The following is a 23,384-nucleotide window of genomic DNA, read 5'->3' on the forward strand; positions in this document are numbered from 1 at the left end:
ACTTTCAGGTCATGGACCTGGGGGCCACTGCGGGAGCGGACTGCCGGGCATGATGGACCCCTGGTCTGACCCAGCAGGGGCAATGCTTATGTTCTTATGTTACAGTCTCATCCAGGATCATTTGAATATATTCAGTTGTACACCAAATTGGGTAGGTTTTTACATTTTTAATTTTAAATAATTCATTTTAATACACAATATTATACATTTGTGCTTATGTTATTTAATATAATTTTATATATCTATAATTTTTTTTTTTTGCTTATTGATAGGTACATATATATCTTTTAGACATGTTGAGGGCCATTTTCAAAAAGGACATCTAAGTCTGAATTAGTCTTTTCCTGCAAGACGTCCAAATTCGGAGGCACAGAAACATCCATTTTTGAAAGGCAAACTGTTAGATGTCCCAAAATGTTTCTTTTCAAAATCGCTTACTTGGATGTCTTAGCTGACAGATATCCAAAGGATGTCCAACCTAAAAATGCCTAACTTTAAACCCAATTTTCGAACACAGAAATGTCCAACTTCAAAACATCCAAACCCAGATCATTTGTACATTGAAGGGGCCAGCATTGTAATGACCTGGCCACATAGACATGCCAACAGAGCAGTGGGATACGTTAGAGGGCACTGCTGTGAGCTTCACATAAAGGGTGCCAGATGTACATCTCACCATAACCCCCTTATAATTTATGATGAGCATGCCAAATTCCCTCCCATACCTACCTGTCTACCACACCAATAGCTGTTATGACTACAGATACCACCTTTGCGACAGCATCTATTTATTTATTTTAAAATTTATTTCTCGAGGAGATCACGTGATGCACTGAGCCAAGGCAGAAGCAGGCTGCCTGAGCTCCCGGGCCCCGAGTCCTGAAGCACCCTGTTACTAGCCTTTGGAGGTGAGCCGGGAGACAGCGCTTTGCAGTGCTTGCTGTGCACAATATATGGACAGATTTCTGTCCTCTCCTGCGTCGCCGATGTCCACCTGCACCCAAAAAAAGGATCGGGACCGCCCGCAGCACGACGCTGACAAAATGGCGCCGGTCACCTCCACAGCCGCGATTCAGCAAATAGCGCCGGAGGCGCTGACGGCCCTTACTCAAGCAGTAACAGTGGCAATGCAGCCCAGCATAGAAAAACTTTCTGAACAGCTCCAAAAGCTTGAAAATCTACTTATGGAGACTACTAGCCGCAACGCAGCGCTGGAGACTCGGGTTTCCAGCGTCAAGGATACACAGCAGGTACATGACACCACATTACAGGAACTGCAGGCTCTGACTCAAAAACAAGCAGAAAGACTGGATGATCTTGAAAATAGATCCAGAAGATCTAACTTACGTTTTTTGGGGATTCCGGAAACAGTACCCTGTCCTAAGCTCCTGCAGGTGCTGGAGGCCTGGCTGACCAGTTCCTTTCCCTTGAAGGAGGGCCTGGGGCCTATTCGACTGGAGAGAGCACACCGGCTAGGCTGAGAACAAGCAAGAGAGGCGAGGCCTTGCATGGTAATAGCCAAACTTTTAAACTATAACCATAAAGTGGAAATCTTGCGCAAATATAAACAACTTCGGGAGACTTTAGCTTTTGAGGAGTCTGAGGTGCGCATTTTCCAGGACTACTCTGTGGCCCTAACGGAGCGCAGGAAGCAATTCTACCCACTTTGCTCCTCTTTGGCTGACAAAAAAATACGCTTTCTCTTTTTATATCCAACCACTTTGAAAATTTACCATCAGGGACGCTGGCAGGTATTTGAGGCCGTGGCTGATGCGGCCCTTTATGTGAACACTCAGGTGTTGCCCCAGTCGGACCTTACATGAAAGAGTACATGGTGTGCTTCCTTGTTTGTCACATGCTCCTGTGTGCCTGTGGCATTGTGGATGCACCGGGATCTCCTGGTTTGGGGGAAGCCTGGATCTCAGATAATATGGCTGTTACTTGCTATTCTGGTTTAAGTTTGTTTACAATTTTGTGTTTTTTCCTGTACTAGTTCAGAAATTGAAATACTGTATATTTGAGCTCATCCTAACGTTCATTTGCTCTGCAGACTGCTCTTATGGCTATTGTATTTACTGTGTGGGAACTCGGGGCCCAGAGTGGCATTGTTTTGTGATCTTTTACACCTTTGGGACCGCCATGCAATTGGGGAGAAGGTTGGGAAGGGGGAGGGGGGTTGGGGTTCCAGGGGGGGGGTCCTTGGCCTACGTGGTTGCTGCTGGTATTCTTTCGATTATTGGGAAGGGTGGGATCAGACCCTGCTACGAGACTCCTGCACCTGACATTTACCATGGTACTGGTGCTGCTCGGGCAGGTCCTGAGCGTCATGTAGCTGCCCTGGGTATGGCTGGGAACCCGGGGTGGATTTTTTCCACACTTAGCATTTTATATGTTTGTACTAGCCCCTTTTATACCTGCTGGCTAACACTTTGAGAATAGTATCCTGGAATGTTTCGGGCATTACCTCTCCCATAAAACAAACAAAAATTTTAACACAGCTCAAACGACATAAGGTCGACATAGCCTGTCTGCAAGAAACCCGACTTACAGACTTGGAACATCAGAAATTGAGGAGGTCCTGGGTAGCCGCAGTGCATGCAGCATCTTCAACTCATAAGCGGGCAGGGGTGGCGATACTGATTAGTAAGACATTGCCTTACACTGCGAAAGTAGTAGCCTCAGACCCTCAGGGCCGCTACCTCTTGCTGCAGTTGTCAGTAGGCACATATTCCTTTTACTTGATGAATGTATATGTACCTAATACCTATGACCATTCCTTCTTTGAGGGTCTAACTGCCATGCTTCTTGGGCGGGTTACTGATCTGGTATACATTGCAGGGGATTTCAATCAGGTGTTTGACCCGACTTGTGATCGTTCTCAGCCGGGACCTGGTGCGAGTATATCACATACCAGAGGCCTGCCCTATCTTTGCGCCACTTTAGATCTGGTGGACGCGTGGAGAATTCTCCATACCACTGAACGGGATTACACACACCGCTCCAGAGCACATAACACACAATCTAGGATAGATAACATCCTTACCACACGCAGAGCATTTCTAAATGTGGATGCAGCGGTAATAGGCCCGGCGGTGATTTCAGATCATGCGATCTGGCTAGATGTGAATGTGGGTTTCGGTTTACGCAGATCTGTACGTTGGCGCTTCCCTAGTTATCTATTTTCTGATGACCATTTCAAAACATACCTAACAACTAAATGGGGTGAATTCCTAGACTTTAATGGTCAGCATAGCAATGATCCGACACTGTTTTGGAGCACAGCTAAGGTGGTGCTCAGAGGAGATTGTATAGCTTATGTAATAGCGCGTGATCGCCGTTTGTCCCGGGTTGAAAAAAGAAATAGCAAGCGCTAAGCATCAGTATACCCTGTTCCCGAACCGCCACGCTAGGGAACACTTAGCTTCTGTGGAAACGACCCTCAATTCCTATATACATGAGTGCATGGTGAAAATGCTCTTGTATCAAAAATTTCGCTACCATCGCTTTGGAAATCGGGCAGGGAAGTTATTAGCCCACTTGATTTCCCAGGTGCAGGGTCACCGTTATGTTTTGGGATTGAGGGATAGTACGGGCCAATTTCAACACACTACTGAACACACTGCACAAATTTTTCAGTCCCACTTCGGGAAGATATATGGGTGCCAGGACTCGGGAGCTGAACCCCTTAAGGACTATTTCACGGATTCCGGTTTACAGCCGCTCTCTGACTCGGATGTTAGGTTTCTTAATGCACCCATCACCTCTAAAGCTATCCACAATCAACGAAATTTTTCGGCTCCAGGGCCGGATGGCTTTACGGCAGAATTTTATAAACTGCTCTCAGGACACTTAGTCCTTTTTTAAGGGACTATTACTCCCAGGTAATCCAGGATGAACATTTCCCTGGAGAAGCGAATGAGGCTTTAATCACGTTGATATTGAAGCCTGGCAAAGACAGTTCTGCTCCCGAGTCCTGTCGCCCAATTTCTTTGCTGAATGTAGACATTAAAATTCTGTCCAAAATCTTAGCTGATAGATTAGCGACCCTTCTCCCCGATGTGATTGCATCCACACAAGTCGGCTTTGTACAGGGTAGACAAGCAGTACACAACGTACGTAAAGCATTGATAGCCTTAGCGCAGACGCAATTCCATCACACTCCTATGCTTCTACTCAGTTTGGATGCGGCACAGGCGTTCGACCAGGTCAATTGGACGTACCTCTTTGAAGTGTTAAATTGTATGGGGATATCTGGCTGGTTCGCCTCGGCATTACGCACTTTATATTCCACTCCAACAGCAAGGCTACTTGTCCCAAGACTACTGACCCAATACCTATTGAGAGGGGAACTCGACAGGGCTGTCCCCTGTCACCCCTCTTATTTCTATTGTACCTCGAACCCTTTCTTCGCACAGTGTTTCAGGACCCCGACATAGTGGGTGTGGACTTCGGGACTCATTCACTCAAAGTGTTGGCCTTTGCAGATGACCTATTATTTTTGCTAACTGACCCCGCACACTCTGTTCAATATTTATTGCAAGCGCTTGACGAATTCAACTTTTATTCAGGATTTACGTTGAACTACCAGAAATCTATGGCCCTAGCTAACCCCCTGACACTACAACAGACCTGGAGCGGTCACTTCCCATTTACGTGGGCTCAGACTTCAATTCGCTATTTGGGGGTACAGATCCCCCGAGACCTTACGACCCTGTACACCAGCAATATCACCCCATTGCTTCAAGACACCTCACAATATCTACAGAATTGGTCCACTTTTCCCTTATCGGTGGCGGGCCAGGTAGCCCTTTTTAATATGATGCTCTTTCCCAAATGGTTATATCGTTTTCAGGTTTTACCTCTGCTGCTGTCCCATGCCCATAACATTCGTTTAACGAAAGAGCTACAGTGTTTTCTATGGGGTGGTAAGCGACCACGTATGCCCTTGCTACAGATGTGTCTGCCCAGGGATAGGGGGGGCTATGGTTTATTAAATGTACGTTGGTATGCTATGGCTTGTCAGATGAGACATATTAATGATTGGTTTAGAAGCACATCTGATTTTTCTGCTACACCACTGGAGTTATCTTTGCTGGCTCCGTTCCATGTGAGCTATTTTCTACATGTGGCGGATCCGAGGATGCGTCCATTTTTACGCCGGCCAGAAGGACATGGAGATGGGTCTGTAAAACAGCCAAATTGTCTTCTAGGGTGTCTTTATATTTGCCTATACTGGGCAATGGAACTTTCCAGCCGGGCATGCAAAATGCCACCTTTCTTAGGTGGCAAGCACAAGGTCTACAATATCTTTTTCACCTGTTTTCAGAGGAGGGGAGCCTGGTCACATTTGCCGAGCTGCAACGAACTTTTGACCTACAGGCTAATGATCTCTTCGCCTATTACCAGATCCGTCACTATGTTCAGTCCCTCCCAGTGGCTGCCCTTACTGAAGTCTGCAGGGAGGTGCATTCGGAACTCTTCAGCCTTTCAGCCCAACAGAGATTTCCTTTACGATTTCATATTGTGTAGATCCGGGATTGCCAACCAAGTACGAATCTGGATATATTAGCGACAGCGTGGGCTGAGGACTTGCATTGCCAGTTGACTGATCAACAGTTACAACGGTCCTGAAGAACATTCAGAAGGTGTCACCCAATATTACTCACTGGGAAATGCATTACATTTCACCGGAACGTGCAGCCCGGATGGGGATTACTGCGTCGCATTCTTGCCCGAAATGCAATCAGGCTCACGCATCTTTGAGTCACATGTTTTGGGCCTGCCCCGCAATCCAACAGTTTTGGAGACATCTTGGCGTATATACCACATTGCTTTGGGGAAGACGATGGCTTCCGCAACCGAGGGCGTTATTTGGATTTTATAATATAGCCTCGCCCAAACCCAGGGGAATGTCAGCATTTATCTCCAGAGCCCTTTTGATGGGAAAAAAAGCCATCCTCATCAACTGGCTCTCCCATGATCCCCCGTCATATGCACAATGGAGATCCCTAATGATAGTGCACGCAACACTGGAGAGACGCATGGTGGGAGACTTGACTTTTGGCTCGGGTCGCAAATTTTGTCAGGTGTGGGAGCATTTCTGGCAGGACCTCACACCGCGTGCTCGCAGTAGACTTTTGAATCTTTAAGATTTTATTCCCACTCTTAGCTGTTGGACTGGCCATGGATTCTTGGGAGGGGAGGGGAACTGATTATATTGTTGAAAATGTTATTTCCTGAATGGTACTACTGTTTGTATTTGCTTCTTACTGCTGGAATAATAAAAATCATTTAAACATAAAATTTATTTCTCACCTAAAACCTCTGAGTTACAGCATAATGTACAGTAGAGTAGAGGTTTTGGTAGCCTCTCACTTTTCACCATAAATGTAATGGTTAGAGTGGCTTATGGGCCTGGGTCCTCCTCTCTATGGTTCATTAGCCCACACACCAGGTTACTTAAGACACTTGTGTGATGCTTTACTAGGCTTTCCCATACTAAGTGCTGCTGTTCTAGAGACAGGTATGTACTGTTTCATTGAGATCTTTGTGGGGTGGGATAGGGTTAGTAAACACTGGTGGAGTATGGGGGGGGGGGTGTCATTATTTAATCCCTCCAGTGGTTATCTGGTATGTTTGGTACCTTTGTAGAATTTAAACGCTTCTAAAACAGGTCTTGCCCAAAACGTCTACATTCCATCTAGGACATCCTGGGAAAGATTTGATTATCACCGCAAGACGTCCAACTCCAACTTGCCCAAAGCTCACCCATAACATGCCTCAAAACACAACCCTTGGAACTCTGGCTGCACAGTAGGCAAAATGCCTCACAAGACGTCCAGAATGTCAGCTTCGAAAATCAGCACTTGGACATCCTGGCGATTCAGATATTCAAGTGCTAACTTATGATGGTGTTTGGATGTCTTTATTTTTTATTATGAGCCCCATAGTTATAACGTGGTGTTTTTAATGTATATGCACATTGTCTGTTTTTTCTATTTATGTTCATCCCTTATATATTCATTATTTTTAAAATTTGTATTTTTTATAGATCCTAGTTGTTAACCCCTGAAGGTGTATTTTCACCAAAACATGGTACTATGTTGAGTTATGGATTTATATAAGATGATAATATAAACTTGAACTGATGGATGCTATACCCAGGAGGAAAGTCATCTTTTGGACCCTACGATCCTCTTGATTTTGCATTTAGAATCACCTCAGAAATCAAACATTTTGAGTTTTAGACTAGAGTTCAGCACCTTAACTGGTTGTCTTTTCATGTATAGTTCTGCAGATTCTGCCACTTACACATGAAAGCAGCAAAGACCAGCACTTGCATATGTAAGCCCCAGGATATAATGATCTTTTTCACATGTGTATTATTGTAAAATGGCCATCCCTGCTAAATATGTGTAATCAAGTACATTTTTCCCATAGTTTTATACATATTTTATAAATGGCTTCAGATTAGTGAGCCTTTTGTAAAATATACAGCAAACTGTGGATGCCCTCACTTGGACATCCTCTTTCCAACCTAGAAGACCTATGCAAAACTGTGTTTCACTTATAGAAGAACGTATGATATGAAAATGTAACAGATATACAGTAAACCAGAAAGCATCATAGTTATAAACAATCTTATTCCTACTACACCACCAATAAAGGGAAATGCACACTAGACAGAGACTTACATAGCTCTGGCTTACCCCCAAAGTCTACTGCATTCAAGGTACTAATTTCATTTTCTCATATTGTTTTCTTCATTTTGTTGCTAAATCTGGGCTTGAAATGAGATGCAACAGCGAGCAAACATAGATGTGCCTCTGGAAAAGTGTCACCTGGTGACAGACAGACATCAGAGGGTGACAGCACTATCTGTTAACAGTACAATGAATTTATGCATTTCCCTGTTCTTCCTTACTGTGCTGTGCTCATATCAACCCCTTTCATTCCTCATCTCCACTGAGATACCCTTACAAATAATTAATTTATAACGAGCATCATAAAGTGCACCAATTAAAAGCAACCCTGTTACAATGAACATCACGCCATCTTGAATAACTGTCAATTGTGACCAGTCAGGTATACACCAAGCACAGGTCCCAGTCTGCTCAGAAAAGAAAGAAGTGAAAAAGAAATACCGGGGAGGAATTGGGAAGGATCAGGTTATGAATGAGCTAAATAATAGCACTGACCACCAGGGGAGCTCAAGAGGCCCTTGGAACACTGCCAGGGCTGACACAGCAGGGCGTGTCCCCAAACTATATAACCCTGTCTCTCCCAGTAGAAAGGCAAGCCGGCTAGGAAGGAAGCTAGGTCCTTGCCTTCCTAAGGATCCTGTCCAGCCAGACAGGGACAACGAGTGCCAGCCTATGGAAGTTGAGCAGTTTGAACAGCTTGGAGATCTGTCTCAATCTGAAGAGCTCATGGATATCCCAGAGGCTTGGACTTGTGAAGAGAATGAACCTGAACCCATGCAGGTGAACTTAATGCTGAGCCACAAACAGTGAAGGTGTTTGCAAACTGTTTGTGGGCTGTGTTTTGCTGTTTGAATGAAGTTTTTGCTGTGATAGCTTAGAGAGAGAGTGTGGGAGAGGATTTGCTGCCACCTGGGAGGGAATTTGTAGTCTGTTTTTCAGACCAGTAATTGTGCAAATCCTGTGACTCTCTCTTTTTCCTGGCAGCCATAATTAGTGATTGCCAGAGGCTGTTTTTTCCTTTATTTGTTTTGTGCTATGGACTAAGAAGGAAGGATACCTGAATGTTGGATTATAATTTTGGGTTTTGGGACTGAATAAAGCAACTGCTTTCCTAGCAGTCTAAAGAAGCTCTAGGGAGCCAAGGTCTTTGTATGAGGCAAGACCTAGAAAACTGTGACAAAGTAAAGCTGATAGCTAAACAAGTTGACTTTTGTTTCTTTGCCCCTTTTGGCAATTGTTTGATTTTTTTTTTCTCTGATAAATGCTGTATATAATCTGGAGGGAAAAATATCAGAATGCTGAATGACATTACTTACCTGTTCCAAAGACATTAAGTAAAGTGAACTGTTTATTTAACTTGTCTGAGTGTTGGAACTTTATTTTGGAGTTTTGTTTTTTTGAATCCAGTCCTACAGGAAGACTCCATGTCGGGTCTCACGCAAATGTTCATTTTCATGTGTAGCCGTGCTCAGAGCCTTAAAATCCTATCCGGGATGGCTCAGACGGCCACACAGTCAAAATACAAAGTTTTATTCTCCCAAGCACACCCATATTATGATCTCCTCTGATCTAGTACAGATTCTGCAACACATAACCCTTTATTCCAATGATTTTAAAATCAATAATGAAAAATAACTATTTGGGGATTCTCTCTCTTATTACATAACAGTATAACAAATAGTTTGCCTAATTTCTATCTGCCTTCACTAACAAATGTAACTACAACAGTGTTGGAGAGCAAAATCCCTGCCCCTAATACCCACCACCGGTTAAAAGGTACATTGTTTTTCTTGCTTAGAAATAAAGTATGTATATCATCACACACTTCTGTATAGAAGTGTTTTCAATATTTACAGATTTCATTTACAGATGACTGCAGTAAGTAATGCTTCCTACATCCCCTATGTTTTGGGGATTCATAACTCAGTTTTTAATGGCTAAGAATCTCTTCCCATTGGTGCTGTGTGAAAGAATACAAGAAGCAACAACAAGCAAAAAATCCAACAAAAACTGCAGTAAAACATCGAATCGAAGAACAAAAGCAAAAACTGCAGTAATAGTTGGTATACAAAATGCCAAGTCTTTAATGAACAATCCTATATAATAAAACGCTAGCCGCGCATGCGCACTCAGACCTGCGTGATCTGTAATCCCTGATCTGTGATCTGTATGTCTGTGGTCACAGCACGTATGCGGTGGCCAGATCGGGAAAGCACAGCACAGCCGGCGACTCCCCCCTCCCGCCCTCACTCACAGCCAAAACCACCACCTCCTCCTTCTCGCCGGATCACCCACCTTTAAATGGAGAGAAAAGCGCTAACGCTGGCTTTGCCGTCTTCTATCCACTGCAGCCCGCCCTCTTTGACTACTTCCTGTTTCCGCTAGGGTTGGCTGCAGTGGATAGAAGACGCCGAAGCCAGCGGCTGTAGCCACCAATATCCGTTCCTCCAGCTGGGTGGGGGGAGGGGTCTGGGAGGAGAGGGATCGCAGCAGCTCAGCGCCCCCACCGAGGAGCCCAGCAACTTTCCACTGCCTGGGACCCGAGTCATTTGCCGCCCCCCCTTCCCTTCCCTTCCGCGGGCCCGACTGGCGATTTAAGCAGCGTGTACAGCAGTCTTCACACGCTGCTTGAATCGCCATGTGTAGTTGGGCCTGCAGGAAGGGAAGGGAAAGGGGGGGTAGAAGAAACGCTAATGCTGCTGCACAGGGAACTGGTGTGGGGGGAGGGAAATGGAAAGGGGAGGGAATGCTGCTTTGGACAGACAGACAGAGGGAGGAAGGGAGACAGAAAGAAAAAAAGAAAGACACAGGGGCAGGTGCACAGGGAACTGGTGTGGGGGAGGGAAATGGAGGGGTGGGAATGCTGCTTTGGACAGACAGACTGAGGGAGGAAGGGAGACAGAAAGAAAAGAAGAAAGACACAGGGGCAGGTGCACAGGGAACTGGTGTGGGGGGAGGGAAATGGAGGGGGAGGGAATGCTGCTTTGGACAGACAGACAGAGGGAGGAAGGGAGACAGAAAGAAAAGAAGAAAGACACAGGGGCAGGTGCACAGGGAACTGGTGTGGGGGGAGGGAAATGGAGGGGGAGGGAATGCTGCTTTGGACAGACAGACAATGGGAGGAAGGGAGACAGAAAGAAAAGAAGACACAGGGGCAGGTGCACAGGGAACTGGTGTGGGGGGAGGGAAATGGAGGGGGAGGGAATGCTACTTCGGACAGACAGAGGGAGGAAGGGAGACAGAAAGAAAAGAAGAAAGACACAGGGGCAGGGAGATACACAGAAAGACAGACAGACAAAGGGGGCCAGGGACAGATACAGACAGAAAGAAAGACAGCGGGAGTCGCGTCAGGAGGGGTGCAGGATGCGGCAGAGGGAACTTTTCCAATGGGTGCAACTGGGCGGCTGTCGGGAACCTCTGATCAGGGGCAGAGCAAGGTAAGTGTATCATAGGCATAAGAAGGAGGAGGGGGGAGAAAAAGGAAGGGACGCCTACTGCTGGACAGGGGGAGAAGGAAAGAGGTGCTGATGGACAGGGTGTGTGTGAATAAAAAGGAACGGAGGCCTAATGTTGGACATGGGGAGAAGGAAAGAGGTGTTGCTGGACAGGGGGGAGGTAAAACAAAGGGAGAAAGGCTGCTGCTGCATAAGGAGAGCAGTGAAGGGGTGGTGATGGACACAGGGGAGGTAAAAGGAAGGGAGAATGGACAGGGGGAGCAGGCAAGGGGTGGTGATGGACAGCCAAGGAAAAAGAAAGACAGAAAGAAAGAAAGAAAACGGCTAAGGAGAGAGAGAGAAATAAATAAAGAGAGACACACACACATATATTCTAGCACCCGTTAATGTAACGGGCTATAAGACTAGTCAAATATAATCATAAAACTGTTTGTATCCAAAAGGGTTGATGAACGGGACCCGACACGGTCCATGTTTTGAAGAAATACTCCTTCCTCAGGGGTCCTAAAGTGTATCATATATAAAGAAACCTGATGGATAACAACTGGAATAAGCAGTGTTGGCATCTTGTACACCAGTACTGCAGTTTTTGCTTTTGTTCTTCGGTGTGAGAGAATACAGAATTTACATGGTTTTATTTCACAAACTCTCTCAAATGGTATTAAAATTATTTGAAAGCTCCTCATATGGTTTAACAACTAAGATTCTCTCTTGTTTGCTGTTGAGCATAAAAACATGGCCCTTACATGGTTAATAGCTAGGCTTATTTTCTAATGGTCACTGGGCAAGAGGGCATGGCCCCTACACAGTTTAATAGGGAAGATTCTCTCCTGGTTGGAAAGGGCATGAGGGCATGGCCCTTACATGGTTGAATAGTAAAGGTTCTCTCCTGGTAATTACTGGGCAAGAGGGCATAGCCCTTACACAGTTTAATAGCAAAATATTTCTTCTGGTTGATGGTGAACCAAGGATATGGCCTTCACATAGCAGCCATCTGACCCAGTGCCATTCTGAATTGTTTTGTGCTGTTACTGAGGTCATTAACTCTGTCTACCATGTCTCTGGCCGCAGAAGGGGAGGGGTACTGAAGGGCTGCAGTCTTTGTGGTCACCACAATCCCCTTCAGCATCTCACACAGCAGATTGCTGTAATGTGTGACCTTGCTGCGGATGTCCTGGGCCTTTGCCTGGCGGGACAGGGTGTCCCCAATGAATACCAACTTGTGGGCACTGAGGATTACAAACTTGCTATGGGCCACAAAGATCTTGGGAGGCTGGTTGGTACTGATGGAGGTATAGAAAGCATCAATAGCATTGTTCAATGTGGTGACACTGGCCTCACACTGCTCCAAATAAAAGAGAAGCAGCTGACGATCTGAGATGCCCAGTGTGCTGCGTGTCTGTATATAGTGTTCGGGTGGTATCCAGTTCAAAAGGTCATGGTCGATGGGCTGTGTCACTTCCTGCTCCAGTAGTTCAAACTGCTTCAGCTTCAAAAAACAAAAACAAAGATAGCACTGCAATTAAAATTAGTTGCTATGTGCATAAGGTGTGAAAAAATTAAGGTAGCAATCCCCCAAATCATAAAAATCCCTTTTAATTCCTTCCAATGCAATGGAAATTGAAAAGAATTATGTAAAAGGAACTCAGAATGTCTGATTGGATTGAATAAATTTTCGTTATGATACTCCAATGATCATTGCTTTCCTTTATGTTTCTGCTGATTGTCAATGCAACATAAGTCTCCAAAGATTTAACAGAAAGGAATAAAACTTGGAATATAAGAAAATATGGTGAAAAAAAAAAAAGACATGAGGTTTGGACAAGTTCTTGGAGGAAAAGTCCATAGTCTGTTATTGAGAAAGACTTGGGGGAAGTCACTGCTTGCCCTGTATTGGTAGCATGGAATATTGCTACACCTTGGGTTTTGGCCAGGTACTAGTGACCTGGATTGGCCAACGTGAGAACGGGCTATAGGGCTTGATGGACCATTGGTTACCAGTAAGGTTATTCTTATGTTCTTATGAGTTAAAAAAAATGGGTAAGATCGTAATCGTAACAGGGACTCTAAAGAAATAAACCATCACCTCTACCCCTCCCACACACACAAACCCCCATATTCTATAAAGGTTGTCCAAATTTGGGCATGATCATGAATTGTGTATGCAACTAAATAGTTAGTGAGCCATTAACACTCAATAATTGGCTTCTAGCACCCAATTATTGGCGTTAATTGGCACTTATTTGGAGTTGCATATGCAACTGCTTACATGCAGTTCTATAAACTGCATCTAAATTCACTTTTGTGCAACCTAAAAGAGGACGTGGCCATGGGAGGGACAAGGGCAAGCATTCCCAAAAGTTTTGCACAGTGTAGAAAGATTAGATTCTTATCTAGATAATCTTCTTTCTTACAGATGTGTCTAGTGGTCTTGAATGCTAAGATTTTGCATCTTAACCCACAAGTTGCTTGCAGAATGCTGTCAATCATCTTTTGAACGCCACCTCCTCTTTACCAGGGAGAGACTACTTTCAGTAAAAAAAATGGAAGTTTGCACAAAAGTATTCATGTAGCACTGTAAATATCAGACATAACCAGAAGGAGGAACATGGGGAAAAATCTCCGAGGCTACAATTCAGTTCTGCTCTATAACAAACAAGTTCATTAACATAAACATTCAAAACAGGTATAAAAACTGTAGCAACCATCACTAACATAGTAACATAGTAGATGACGGCAGATAAAGACCCGAATGGTCCATACAGTCTGCCCAACCTGATTCAATTTAAATTTTTTAATTTTTTCTTCTTAGTTATTTCTGGGCAAGAATCCAAAGCTTTACCCGGTACTGTGCTTGGGTTCCAACTGCCGAAATCTCTGTTAAGACTTACTCCAGCCCATCTACACCCTCCCAGCCATTGAAGCCCTCCCCAGCCCATCCTCCACCAAACGGCCATATACAGACACAGACCGTGCAAGTCTGCCCAGTACTGGCCTTAGTTCAATATTTAATATTATTTTTTGATTCTAAATCCTCTGTGTTCATCCCACGCTTCTTTGAACTCAGTCACAGTTTTACTCTCCACCACCTCTCTCGGGAGTTCATTCCAGGCATCCACTACCCTCTCCGTAAAGTAGAATTTCCTAACATTGCCCCTGAATCTACCACCCCTCAACCTCAAATTATGTCCTCTGGTTTTACCATTTTCCTTTCTCTGGAAAAGATTTTGTTCTAAGTTAATACCCTTCAAGTATTTGAACGTCTGAATCATATCTCCCCTGTCTCTCCTTTCTTCTAGGGCAGGGGTCTGCAACCTTTAAGACATAAAGAGCCACTTGGACCCGTTTTCGAAAAGAAAAAAAACTTGGAGCCGCAAAATCATTATAAAACAAATCTAACACTGCATATATTGTTTCTTATCTTAATGCTATATACAGGATCATGCAGTTAGCTGTCAATCTGAAGAAAAAAAAGGACTTTTTCACTTAACAATGTAAAATATATTTTTGCATATTAATAGCTAATTAAAATATTTTATTTAGCTGGTTAATGGGATTTTTGCTCCTGAACCTCAGTGCACAGTGTCTGCACATCAGGGCTGTAAGACGTCACCTTCATTTTCACACAGGCTTGCAAGCTGTCATCTGTGAGGCGTGATCGATGTTTGTTTTTAATATAGTTCATGTTGGAGAAGACCTGCTCACATACATATGTGGAGCCGAAGATCGACAGCACTCCAAATGCATACTTTTTCATGTTTATATAAGTGTTGGGGATGGCATTCCATGTTTCGAATACAAGTTTGTCCAGTTTGGGAAGGTTTTCAATATCAGTCCATTTATGATTCTGAGCCATAATGGCCTTCTGATGGGCAACATCCTCAAGAGTAGCGGTCAAGCATTTGAACTTGGACACCCATAGATCTTTGTCGGCTATATCGGCCAATTCCATCTCAAGATCAGGTTGACTTACACCTGTAAATGCAGTCATATTCAATAGGGATGGATCTATCTCCAGGGGAGTGACAGGGAAGGATAATGTGGTTTTTTCCTCTCTGAACTCACAGAATCGTTTCTCAAATGAACTTTGCATTGCGGTGATTGCAGACTTGAAATATTCCAAATTGATTGTATCATGACTTTGTTTGAACTCTCTCAAAGAGGGAAAGTGAGACAGTGTGCCTCTCTGTAAATCTTTGATAAACACTGTCAACTTGCGCTCGAATGCCAAAACCTCCTCCAGCATATGCAGGGCTGTGCCTCCTTTCCTCTGAAGGGTTGTATTTAGCGTGTTTAGATGTGCTGTCATGTCTACCATAAAATGTAATTTTTCCAGCCACTCTGGCTGTTCCAGCTCAGCAAAGGTGAGCTCTTTGCTGTCCAGGAAGGTTTTTACTTCTTCCAAACATGTGACAAAGCGTTTTAGCACCTCGCCTCTGGACAGCCACCGGACCTTGTTGTGGAGCAGGAGGTCAGAATATTTGCTTTCAATCTCATCCAATAACAAACGGAACTGGCGGTGGTTTAAACCCTTTGCCATTATCTTATTTACAATCTGAATGACCACATCCATCACTTTTGTGCATTCCGGCGGAAATGTTTGAGCACACAATGCCTCTTGGTGCAGGATGCAATGAAATGACAGCAGCCTTCTACCCAACGCCTTCTGCAGTAGAGCCACAAAGCCCTTCTGTGCTCCTCTCATGCTCGGTGCCCCATCAGTAGCTACTGAGACCAGGTGGTTAGTGTTTATTTTTTTAGCAGTTAAAAAGTCCAGGACAGCCTTACAGATATCCTCACCCCTTGTTTGGTCTTTTAGTGGTATCAGCTCAATCAGTTCTTCCTGTGGCCCAAAAGAGTTCACATATCGGCAGAACAGCGCTATTTGTTCAATATCACCAATATCTTTGGACTCATCACAGGCAATGGAGCATGCCATAACTGAATTAATGTCTTGAATTTGCTGTTTGCTAATGTTTTCTGCCATTTTTAGGGTTCTGTCTTTGACAGTCTTCGCAGAGAGTGGCATGTTTTTGATTTTCTGCACAATTTCATTTTTGTTTTTAACGTCCATGTATAGATGTTCCGAAATATTAATGAATGCTTCTTTTATATACTCTCCATCGGTGAAGGGCTTCCCGTGCTTGACTATTTCCTGAGCGGCCACAAAACTAGCATATGTTGTGGTATTTGCAGACTTCACCCACTTCTTGAAATTATTTTTGCTCATATTAACCTTCCTGATAAGTTCTGCAACAGCTTTTCGTCTCTCATCTCCATCTGTATATTTTTCAGCAAAGGCTGTGTGTTTATTCTGGAAATGTCTTGCAACATTGGACTTTTTGTGGTTTGCTAATTTCTCACCACGTATTAAGCATACTGGTAAACCAGTCTCGTCAGTAGAGAATGCAAATGATTCTGTCCACGTATCATTAAACACTCTGTTTTCTTCAGAAATTTTTCTTTTCTTGCCTTTATCCATGGATGGCCTACCAGGGGGTTGAAAACAGCAACGTAAGTAGAAATCACAGGGCCCCATACCAAAATTTACTATGCCCACTTCCCCTTCCTTTACCTGCAACCTTTGTGAAAATTGTTCGGCGTTTCTGCCGCAATACCACTGTACTGCTAAAAATCACAGATCACCACCATTACTGGGCCAATAAGCACCTCCTCTTCATGTCCCCTCTGTATCTCTATCCTTATTCAGTAGGTCCTGCTTACCCTTTCTCTTCTTTGTGTCACTATCTCCATTTTCAGCTTTCCTCCCCTTTTCCTTTGTTACTGCACCCTGTAGCTAGAATCTTTCCACCCTCCCTCCACTCCGGCCCAGCCCAGTATGAAATATTTCCTTTTGTTTCCCTCCCCTCTCTCTTTCTCTCTCTTCTCCTCCCTCACCGAGTCCTGCATCTGGCCCTTTCCCTTCTACCTGCACCTGGCAACACCCCCCTGCTCCGCGGCTCTCTTCAGCAACTCGTCAGCAGCGGTGATCAAGACAAGCTGCCAACATCGAGGCCTTCCCTCTACGAGTCTCGCCTTTGTGGAAAAAGAAGTTGAAACAAGCGGGATTCGCAGAGGGTAGGCCCCGACGTCAGAAGCTTGTGTCGATCGCTGCTGCTGAGTTGCCGAAGAGAGCCGCGGAGCAGGGGGTGTGGCCGGAAGCAGGTAGAAGGGAGAAGGAGATAGGAAGGCTGTAGAAGCTCCGGAGCATGACACCGACCCCGGCCAGGATGATTTCTTTTTCAGGCTGCTGCTGCTGCCGCTGCCACACTCCCCCCCCCCCTGAAATGACAAAAACAGCCTAATGCCCGGCGTTGGCGTCTTTGACGTCGGGGAGAGGAAGGCTGATAGGCCCAGTAGATCGGGACGGCAACACGAGTCTATCACGGAGCCCGGGATGGGCTCTGTGATCGACTCACGTTGCCTTCCTGAACTACCGGTTGATCGCAATAGACGTGTTGGGCACCCCTGACTTAGAGCCATAGTGCACGAGAGAGACTCCCACGGGGATGAAAACAGCCTACCTAAATTCTGGCGATGCAGGCATGCAGCTTACAAGTCCGGCATCGCGGCAGGAAATAGCCATGCTGAGCAGTGAGCTCAGCACGTACACAGATGAAAGCCTTGCTTGCTGATTGGTTCGGCGGCACGGCGGGGCCTGCATCGCCAGAATTTAGGTAGTCTGTTTTCATCCCCGTGGGCCAGGGAGCGTCCCCGTGCAGACCTCTATCACACGTCATCCTCCACGCCTCCCATTCTTCAGGAGCGCGCCGCAGCCACTGAAAGACTCCGGCCCGCGTGACACACTACCGGAGCCGCAGCAAAGGTGAAAAAGAGCCGCATGCGGCTCTGGAGCCGCGGGTTGCCGACCCCCGTTCTAGGGTATACATATTCAGGGCTTCCAGTCTCTCCTCATACGTCTTCTGGCGCAAGCCTCCTATCATTTTCGTTGCCCTCCTCTGGACCGCCTCAAGTCTTCTTACATCCTTCGCCAGATACGGTCTCCAAAACTGAACACAATACTCCAAGTGGGGCCTTATCAATGACCTATACAGGGGCATCAACACCTTCTTTCTTCTACTGACTACGCCTCTCTTTATACAGCCCAGCATCCTTCTGGCAGCAGCCACTGCCTTATCACACTGTTTTTTCACCTTTAGATCTTCGGACACTATCACCCCAAAGTCCCTCTCCCCGTCTGTGCATATCAGCTTCTCTCCTCCCAGCATTTACGGTTCCTTCTTATTATTAATCCCCAAATGCATTACTCTGCTTTTCTTTGCATTGAATTTTAGTTGCCAGGCATTAGACCATTCCTCTAACTTTTGCAGATCCTTTTTCATATTTTCCACTCCCTCTTTGGTGTCTACTCTGTTACAAATCTTGGTATCATCTGCAAAAAGGCACACTTTTCCTTCTAACCCTTCAGCAATGTCACTCACAAACATATTGAACAGGATTGGCCCAGCCACGAACCCTGAGGGACTCCACTAGTCACCTTTCCTTCCTTCGAGCGACTTCCATTAACCACCAACCTCTGGCGTCTGTCTGACAGCCAGTTTCTGACCCAGTTCACCACTTTGGGTCCTAACTTCAGCCCTTCAAGTTTGTTCAATAGCCTCCTATGAGGAACTGTATCAAAGGCTTTCCTGAAATCCAAGTAAATTACATCTAGCATATGTCCTTGATCCAGCTCTCTGGTCACCCAATCAAAAAATTCAATCAGGTTCGTTTGGCACGATTTACCTTTTGTAAAGCCATGTTGTCTCAGATCCTGTAACTCATTAGATTCAAGGAAGTACACTATCCTTTCTTTCAGCAACACTTCCTTTATTTTTCCAACAACTGAAGTGAGGCTCACCGGCCTGTAGTTTCCTGCTTCATCCCTGTGACCACTTTTATGAATAGGGACCACATCCGCTCTCTTCCAATCCCCAGGAATCACTCCCGTCTCCAGAGATTTGTTGAACAAGTCTTTAATAGGACTCTCCAGAACCTCTCTGAGCTCCCTTAGTATCCTGGGATGGATCCCGTCTGGTCCCATCGTTTTGTCCACCTTCAGTTTTTCAAGTTGCTCATAAACACTCTCCTCCATGAACGGCGCAGAATCTACTCCATTTTCTTGTGTAATTTTGCCAGACAATCTCGGTCCTTCTCCAGGATTTTCTTCTGTGAACACAGACCAGAAGTATTTGTTTAGCACATTTGCTTTCTCCTCATCACTCTCCACATATTGGTTCCCAGCATCTTTTAGCTTAGCAATTCCATTTTTCATCTTCCTCCTTTCACTAATATATCTGAAAAAAATTTTGTCTCCCTTTTTTACATTTTTAGCCATTTGTTCTTCCGCCTATGCTTTCGCCAGACGTATCTATCTCTTGGCTTCTTTCAGTTTCACCCTGTAGTCCTTTCTGCTCTCCTCTTCTTGGTTTATATTTCACGAATGCCAACTCTTTCGCCTTTATTTTCTCAGCCACTAGGTTGGAGAACCATATCGGCTTCCTTTTTCTCGTTTTTATTGATTTTCTTCACATAAAGGTCCGTAGCCATTTTATCGCTCCTTTCAGCTTAGACCACTGTCTTTCCACTTCTCTTATGTCCTCCCATCCTTACAGCTCTTTCTTCAGGTACTCTCCCATTGCATTAAAGTCCGTACGTTTGAAATCTAGGACTTTAAGTATCGTGCGGCTGCTCTCCACTTTAGCCATTATATCAAACCAAACCGTTTGATGATCGCTACTTCCCAGATGAGCACCCACTCGAACATTAGAGATACTCTCTCCATTTGTGAGGACCAGATCAAATATCGCTTTTTCCCTTGTGGGTTCCGTCACCATTTGTCTAAGCAGAGCCTCTTGAAAGGCATCTACAATCTCCCTACTTCTTTCCAATTCCGCAGACGGAACATTCCAGTCCGCATCCGGCAGGTTGAAATCTCCCAACAGCAGAACCTCCTCTTTCCTTCCAAACTTTTGGATATCCACAATCAGATCCTTATCAATTTGCTGCGATTGAGTCGGAGGTCTGTAGACTACACCCATGTAGATAGACGTTCCATCTTCTCTTTTCAGAGTGATCCATATCGCTTCTTCCTCTCCCCAGGTCCCTTGCATTTCAGTCGCTTAGATATTGATCTTTACATAGAGAGCTACTCCTCCACCTTTTTGACCATCTCTGTCCTTCCTAAAAAGATTATATCCCGGTATGTTTGCATCCCATCCATGTGATTCACTTAACCATGTCTCTGTGATAGCGACAATATCTAGATCTGCCTCTAACATCAGGGCTTGCAGATCATGAACTTTGTTGCTTAGACTGCGAGCATTTGTGGTCATCGCTTTCCAGCTATTTTTCAGCGATAATCTCCTTTTTCGTATGGATTTTTGTTTCGTTTCACTTTTCGTTGCAATACTAAGAAATGAGTTGCTGATATTGTTTATGTTGCAGTCTTTACTACTATCACATCTTTTCTTTTGCCGGGGGTGGTCTCTATAATTGTCCTTCGTACATACACCACCCCCACCTTCTAGTTTAAATGCCTAGATAAATATTGTCTAAATTTCTCTGCAAGGTTTCTTTTTCCTGCTGTAGTAATATGTAGCCCATCAGTGCAATATAGCTTCTTGTCCTTCCATGTATTTCCCCATCCTCCTATGTACCTGAAGCTTTCTTGATGACACCAGGCTTTGAGCCATCTATTAAAGTCCTCTGTGTTTTTCACTCTTTGCTCTCCCTTTCCATATGCAGGCAGTATTTCAGAAAAAGCTAAAGTCTTTACACAAGGTTTCACGTCCTCACCAAGCTCCTGAAAAGCTTTCTGTGCTACAAGTGTGGAGTTGTTGGCCAGGTCATTTGTTCCCAGATGGATAACAACATCAGTGTTAAAATCCTTAGTTTCTTCATTAATTATAGTCTGTATTTGCCTGGGACTTCTGGTAGCTGAGGATCCTGGAAGACATTTCACTATTTTGGTCTCCTCGCCTTGTGTTCCAAGGTTAATGCCTCTGATGTTGGAATTCCCCAACTGTAATAGTTTTCTGTTTTTGGCTTTTTTGTTTGTGCTTAGGGTGCGCTTGTTCTCTTGAGTTACCTTCATTGGTTCCAGTCCCAACTCCCTTCTGTTTTGTTGAGTATTGCAGTGCACTAGTGGAGCGAAGGAATTCTGTAGAGGTAATATTTGTGAAGGTGGATGTTTCTGTGTTACATGTCACAGTCTTCCTGAGCCTACTGTGACCCATTTATTCCTGGGCTGTTTTATTCTTTGAGGTAGAGGTGGTAAGTTTGTATGATTTTGTGGAGTGATGGAAGCTGCTTTAATTGTATTCAATTCCTGTTTAAGTTTGCAGAGCTCCTCCTTAATACTAGCAAGTTGAAGACAGATGGGGCAAGCCTTAAGCCTCCAAATAGTATGTCTTGGAATTAAAGCACCACAGTGATTGCATAGAATAAAGGTCATCTTGATTGGTTGTGAAGTGACTTGATTTGAGTAGTCCTGATTATTTGGGTCTCTATATATAAAAAGTGGTCCCTGGGGTTGGTGGGACTATAAGTCTTACCCTTATTCCTATGAAGGGAAAGGGAAAGAGGAAATACAATTTAACAAAGGAAAAGAAGGGTTTATTTTTTTGTGCTTTTTTTGTTTTTTTTAAGTAAGAAACAGGGAGGAGAAGAGAAATTAAGCAGATATAATGCTGAAAAACAGTGAAAAGAGCATAATATGAAATGCTGAGTAATTTAGCTTTTAGAAGTTCACAGGGCAGCCTTGTTCACAGCACTGTCCCAAAGATAATGTAGTTAACCTTGGTAGTAAATCAGAGCCCCTCCCTTCTCTACCTAATCAGCAGACACAATAGCTAAAAACTAGTAAGTCAGAAATACAGGCTCTATACCACCCTAAAACAGTATTTTAAACAAAAATGCAGGCTCTATAACAAATCAATGGCTACCCTAAAACACAGGATTTATAACAGGAATTTCCCTACTTTAGTCACCCTGAGCCACAGGCACCAGGATTTAATTAGAGTTAATAAAGTCTTACCCTTATTACTATGAAGAGGAAGAGGAAATAAGATTTAACAGAGGAAAGAGAAGGGTTTATTTTTTTGTGCTTTTTTGTTTTTTTTTTAAGTAAGAAACAGGGAGGAGAAGAGAAATTAAGCAGATATAATGCTGAAAAACAGTGAAAAGAGTAGAATATGAAATGCTGAGTAACTTAGCTTTTAGAAGTTCACAGGGCAGCTTTGTTCACAGCACTGTCCTATAGAGCTCATAGCTACTTACATGTCCTGCTATCATGCAGAGACTTAAACAGAATTTATGCTCTTGATTATTTTCCTTATATATATATACTCTCAATAATCTCAGTATATATATATACTAGCTTTATAGCCCGTTACATTAACGGGTGCTAGAATATATGTGTGTGTCTGTTTTTATTTCTTTCTCTCTCTGTCTCCTTAGCTGCTTTTTCCTGTCCATTCTCCCTTCTTTTTACCTCCCCTGTATCCACCAGCACCCCTTCACTGCTCCCCTTATCCAGCAGCAGCCCTTCTCCCTTTATTTTACCTCCCCCCTGTCCATCAGCACCTTTTCCTGCTCCCCCTGTCCACGGGAGCTAGTACAGGGCCGGTGTCTGCCGTTCTCCCCAGAGTCCTTGCTGCCCCCCCTTCCCTTCCCGCAGACCGACTACTTACCCGGCGATTCAAGCAGCGTGTGCAGCAGTCTTCACACGCTGCTTCGGGTCCTTCTACTGCCTGATTTACTCTGGCACGTCCCTGATGACATCAGCAGAGACGCGGCAGAGCAAATCAGGGCAGTAGAAGGGCCCGAAGCAGCGTGTGAAGACTGCTGCACACGCTGCGTGAATCGCCAAGGTAGTTGGGTCCTCGGGAAGGGAAGGGGGGTTGAGCGGCAAAAGACTCGGACTCCTCTGGTCTGTCACGGAGGGCGGGCCAGCTCCATTTCAGCCGCAGGGAAGGCTCACCACCCCAGCTTTGTCCCCTTCTGCAGCCCGGGCCAGGCCTCCCGCGCTTTCTCAGCGGCCCAGCTCACTCGATTGGTTGTTTTTTTGTTTACCTGGCCGCTCCGCTTTCTGCATTCGGCTGCTCTCCGCCGACAGTCGCCTGCCTCAAAGCCCTCCTTCCTACCCTACCCCTAGCATGGACACTGGCCTTGAGATTGCCCTGATCTCGGGGCGGGCGAGGACAGCCCCTTGCCCAGCAATGCT

General features: G+C 44.8%; 1 protein-coding gene across 1 annotated transcript in view; it reads right to left on the reverse strand.

Moving 5' to 3' along the window:
* Nucleotides 1-11,591: 11,591 nt before the first annotated feature.
* Nucleotides 11,592-23,384, reverse strand: part of BCAR1 (BCAR1 scaffold protein, Cas family member) — a 570,884-nt gene continuing 559,091 nt past the window's right edge. The window contains exon 7 of the mRNA XM_033941917.1: nucleotides 11,592-12,647. Coding sequence (XP_033797808.1) covers nucleotides 12,138-12,647 — 510 coding nt within the window. The 3' untranslated portion in view covers nucleotides 11,592-12,137. The remainder of the gene's footprint in view (nucleotides 12,648-23,384) is intronic.

This window comes from Geotrypetes seraphini, chromosome 4 (genome assembly GCF_902459505.1).
Source record: "Geotrypetes seraphini chromosome 4, aGeoSer1.1, whole genome shotgun sequence".
In the NCBI taxonomy this organism is placed as follows: Eukaryota; Metazoa; Chordata; class Amphibia; order Gymnophiona; family Dermophiidae; genus Geotrypetes; species Geotrypetes seraphini.